Raw genomic sequence first — 5,000 nt, 5'->3', positions numbered from 1 at the left:
CTGCTTTACTAGAATGATACATTATAACTAGTCTTTCCCTGCTTTACTAGAATGATACATTATAACTAGTCTTTCCATGCTTTACTAGAATGATACATTATAACTAGTCTTTCCCTGCTTTACTAGAATTATACATTATAACTAGTCTCCCTGCTTTACTAGAATGATACATTATAACTAGTCTTTCCCTGCTTTACTAGAATGATACATTATAACTAGTCTTTCCCTGCTTTACTAGAATGATACATTATAACTAGTCTTTTCATGCTTTACTAGAATGATACATTATAACTAGTCTTTCCATGCTTTACTAGAATGATACATTATAACTAGTCTTTCCATGCTAGAATGATACATTATAACTAGTCTTTTCCTGCTTTACTAGAATGATACATTATAACTAGTATTTCCCTGCTTTACTAGAATGATACATTATAACTAGTCTTTCCATGCTAGAATGATACATTATAACTAGTCTTTCCCTGCTTTACTAGAATTATACATTATATATTTGACCCTTTGTTTAACTTTTCCTAACAATAGTTTTGAAAATACTTTTAAACAGCTGAATTCATACATTTTGTCTTCCTGGCAAATGACCTTTTCTAGGAAGTGACGTCATAATGATTGAGACAGCGAACTACGGACGCACGGACGATAAGATCTGTGACGCGGACCAATTTCAGATGGAGAACACACAGTGTTACCTCCCGGACGCACTCAAGATCATGGCCCAGAGGTGTGTGTATGTGTGTGCCAGTGGTTTGGTACTCAGCACTGTTTTCCTTGAAGCCCCAATCAATACTACTACTCTCCCTCCCTCCCTCTTGCTCTCTCTCCCTCCCTCCTCCCTCTCTCTCCCTCCTCGCCCCTCTCCCCCCCTCCTCTCTCTCTCCCTCCTCTCTCTCTCCCTCCTCCCTCTTTCTCTCCCTCCTCCTCCCTCCTCTCTCTCTCCCTCCTCCCGCTCTCCCTCCTCTCCATCTCTCTCTCCCTCCTCCCCCTCTCTCTCCCTCCTCCCTCTTTCTCTCCCTCCTCCCCCTCTCTCTCTCCCTCCTCCCTCTCTCTCCCTCCTCCCCCTCTCTCTCCCTCCTCCCTCTTTCTCCCCCCCTCTCTCCCTCCTCCTCCCTGCTCTCTCTCTCCCTCCTCCCTCTCTCCCTCCCTCCTCCCTCTCTCTCTCCCTCCTCCCTCCCTCTCTCTCCTTCCCTCTCTCTCCCTCCTCCCTCTCTCCTTCCTCTCCCTCTCTCTCTCCTTCCTCCCTCTCTCCCTCCTCTCCCTCTCTCTCTCCCTCCTCCCTCTCTCTCTCTCCCTCCTCTCCCTCCCTCCCTCCTCTCTCTCTCTCCCTCCTCTCCCTCCTCTCTCCCTCTCTCTCTCCCTCCTCCCTCCTCTCTCCCTCTCTCTCCCTCTCTCTCTCCCTCCTCCCTCCTCTCTCCCTCTTCCCTCTCTCTCTCCCTCCTCTCTCCCTCTCTCTCTCCCTCCTCCCTCTCTCTCTCCCTCCTCTCTCCCTCTCTCTCTCCCTCCTCCCTCTCTCTCCCCAACCTCCCTCACTCTCCCTTCTCCCTCTCTCTCTCCCCCTCTCTCCCTCTCCCTCTCTCTCTCCCCCTCCTCCCTCTCTCCCCCTCCTCCCTCCCTCTCTCTCTCCCTCCTCTCTCCCTCCCTCTATCTCTCCCTCCTCTCTCCCTCCTCCCTGTCTATCTCTCTCCCTCCTCCCTCTCTCTCTCCCTCCTCTCTCTCCCCCTCCTCCCTCTCTCTCTCTCTCTCCCTCTCTCTCTCCCTCTCTCTCTCCCTCCTCTCTCCCTCCCTCTCTCTCTCCCTCCCCTCTCCCTCCCTCTATCTCTCCCTCCTCTCTCCCTCCTCCCTGTCTCTCTCTCTCCCTCCTCCCTCTCTCTCTCCCTCCTCTCTCTCCCCCTCCTCCCTCTCTCTCTCTCTCCCTCCTCTCTCTCTCCCCCTCCTCCCTCTCTCCAGGTGTAACAACAGGACCCAGTGTGTAGTGATAGCAGGAGTAGATGTGTTTCCAGACCCCTGTCCTGGTACATACAAATACCTGGAGATACAGTATGAATGTGTTCCTTACAGTAAGTACACACACACACACATATTCACACACACACTCACAAATTCACACACACACACACACACACACTCACACACACACACACACTCACACATAAACACACCATACACACACACACACACACACACACACACACACACACACACACACACACACACACACACACACACACACACACACACAAACACACTCACACACACACACACACACACACACACACACACACACACACACACACACACATAAACACACCATACACACACACGCACATAAACACACCATACACACACACGCACATAAACACACACCCACATAAAATCACACAGACACACACACACTCACACACACACACACACATAAACACACCATACACACACACGCACATAAACACACACCCACATAAAATCACACACACACAGACACACTCACACACACACACACACTGAGCTCTAACTCTGTTTTATTACAGATTTACCAGCGAGGAACAATTGCTGATTTATTATTTGACTGTGTGTTTTATTTTTTTAAACAGCAACAACTTTCTTCTTTTTCAGCTTTATTTTGTCCATCAGGAAAAACTCTGTTTTCTCCACAGGAGTCAGCTGGAGGGATGGAGGGAGAGTGGAGGGAGGAGGGAGAGTGGAGGGAGGAGGGAGGGAGGAGGGAGAGTGGAGGGAGGAGGGAGAGTGGAGGGAGGAGGGACGGAGGGAGGAGGGAGAGTGGAGGCAGGGTGGAGGGAGAGTGGAGGGAGGAGGGAGAGTGGAGTGAGGAGGGAGGGAGGGAGGAGGGATGGATGGAGAGTGGAGGGAGAGTGGAGGGAGGAGGGAGAGTGGAGTGAGGAGGGAGGGAGGAGGGAGAGTGGAGTGAGGAGGGAGGGAGGAGGGAGAGTGGAGGGAGGAGGGATGGATGGAGAGTGGAGGGAGAGGGAGGGTGGAGGGAGGAGGGAGGGAGGGAGGAGAGACGGAGGAGGGAGAGTGGAGGGAGGAGGGAGGGATGGAGAGTGGAGGGAGAGTGGAGGGAGGAGGGAGGGGAGGGAGAGTGGAGGGAGGAGGGAGAGTGGAGTGAGGAGGGAGAGTGGAGGGAGGAGGGAGGAGGGGAGGGAGGAGGGATGGATGGAGAGTGGAGGGAGAGTGGAGGGAGGAGGGAGAGTGGAGTGAGGAGGGAGGGAGGAGGGAGAGGGAGGGAGGAGGGAGAGTGGAGGGAGGAGGGAGAGTGGAGTGAGGAGGGAGGGAGGAGGGAGAGTGGAGGGAGGAGGGAGAGTGGAGGGAGGAGGGAGGGAGGGAGGGAGGAGGGAGGGATGGAGGGAGGAGGGAGAGTGGAGGGAGGGAGGAGGGAGAGTGGAGGGAGGAGGGATGGATGGAGAGTGGAGGGAGGAGGGAGAGTGGAGGGAGGAGGGAGGGATGGAGAGTGGAGGGAGGAGGGAGAGTGGAGGGAGGAGGGAGAGTGGAGGGAGGGAGGAGGGAGAGGGAGGGAGGAGGGAGAGTGGAGGGAGGAGGGATGGATGGAGAGTGGAGGGAGGAGGGGGGGATGGAGGGAGGAGGGAGAGTGGAGGGAGAGTGGAGGGAGGAGGGATGGATGGAGAGTGGAGGGAGGAGTAGAGGGATGGAGGGAGAGTGGAGGAGGGAGGGAGGAAGGAGGAGAGAGGGAGCGTGGAGGGAGGAGGGAGGGATGGAGAGTGGAGGGAGGAGGGATGGAGGGAGAGTGGAGGGAGGAGGGATGGATGGAGAGTGGAGGGAGGAGGGATGGATTGAGAGTGGAGGGAGGAGGGAGAGTGGAGGGAGGGATGGAGAGTGGAGGGAAGAGGGAGGAAGGAGAGTGGAGGAAGGAGGGATAGATGGAGAGTGGAGGGAGGAGGGAGGGATGGAGGGAGAGTGGAGGGAGGAAGGAGGGGGAGTGGAGGGAGGAGGGATGGATGGAGAGTGGAGGGAGGGATTGAGGGAGGGAGGGATTGAGGGAGGGAGGAAGGATGGATGAAGAGTGGAGGGAGGAAGGACGTAGAGTGGAGGGAAGAGGGATAGATGTAGAGTGGAGGGAGAGTGCAGTGAGGAAGGAGAGTGGAGGGAGGAGGGAGAGTGGAGGGAGGATGGATGGATGGAGAGTGGAGGGAGGAGGGAGTGATGGAGGGAGAGTGGAGGGAGGAGGGAGAGTGGAGGGATGGATGGAGAGTGGAGGGAGGAGGGATGGATGGAGAGCGGAGGGAGGAGGGGGGGATGGAGAGTGGAGGGAGGAGGGGGGATGGAGAGTGGAGGGAGGAGGGGGGGATGGAGAGTGGAGGGAGGAGGGAGGGATGGAGAGTGGAGGGAGGAGGGGGGGATGGAGAGTGGAGGGAGGAGGGAGGGATGGAGAGTGGAGGGAGGAGGGAGGGATGGAGAGTGGAGGGAGGAGGGATGGATGGAGAGAGGAGGGGGGGTGGAGGGAGGAGGGAGGAGGGAGGGATGGAGAGTGGAGGGAGGAGGGATGGATGGAGAGGGGAGGGAGGGAGGATGGAGGGAGGAGTGAGGAAGGGGGGATGAGGGAGAGTGGAGGGATGATGGGAGGAAGGAGGGATTGAGGGAGAGTGCAGGGATGATGGGAAGAAGGAGGGATGGAGGGAGAGTGGAGGGATGATGGGAAGAAGGAGGGATGGAGGGAGAGTGGAGGGATGATGGGAGGAAAGAGGGATGGAGGGAGAGTGGAGGGATGATGGGAGGAAAAGGGATGAAGGAGAGTGGAGGGATGATGGGAGGAAGGAGGGATGGAGGGAGAGTCAAGGAAGGGTGGGAGAGTGGGGGGATGGAGAGAGGGAGAGTGGAGGGAGGGTGGGAGGAAGGAGGGATGGATGGAGAGTGGAGGGAGGGTGGGATAAAGGAGGGATGAGGGAGAGTGGAGGGAGGGAGGTTGGGATAATGGAGAGTGGAGGGAGGGTGGGATAAAGGAGGGATGGAGGGAG

The 5,000-nt window shown here is 56.0% G+C and overlaps 1 protein-coding gene across 1 annotated transcript in view; it reads left to right on the top strand.

The window, feature by feature from the left end:
- The window catches only part of LOC139541781 (adhesion G protein-coupled receptor L1-like), an 83,008-nt gene that overhangs the window by 39,568 nt on the left and 38,440 nt on the right, over positions 1–5,000 (top strand). Inside the window, exons 4-5 of the mRNA XM_071346727.1 lie at positions 610–739; positions 1,963–2,072. Of these exons, the coding sequence (XP_071202828.1) occupies positions 610–739; positions 1,963–2,072 (240 nt within the window). The remainder of the gene's footprint in view (positions 1–609; positions 740–1,962; positions 2,073–5,000) is intronic.

Source organism: Salvelinus alpinus, chromosome 2 (assembly GCF_045679555.1).
Source record: "Salvelinus alpinus chromosome 2, SLU_Salpinus.1, whole genome shotgun sequence".
Taxonomy (NCBI): domain Eukaryota; kingdom Metazoa; phylum Chordata; class Actinopteri; order Salmoniformes; family Salmonidae; genus Salvelinus; species Salvelinus alpinus.
This window is presented reverse-complemented; position numbering and strand designations above follow the sequence as displayed.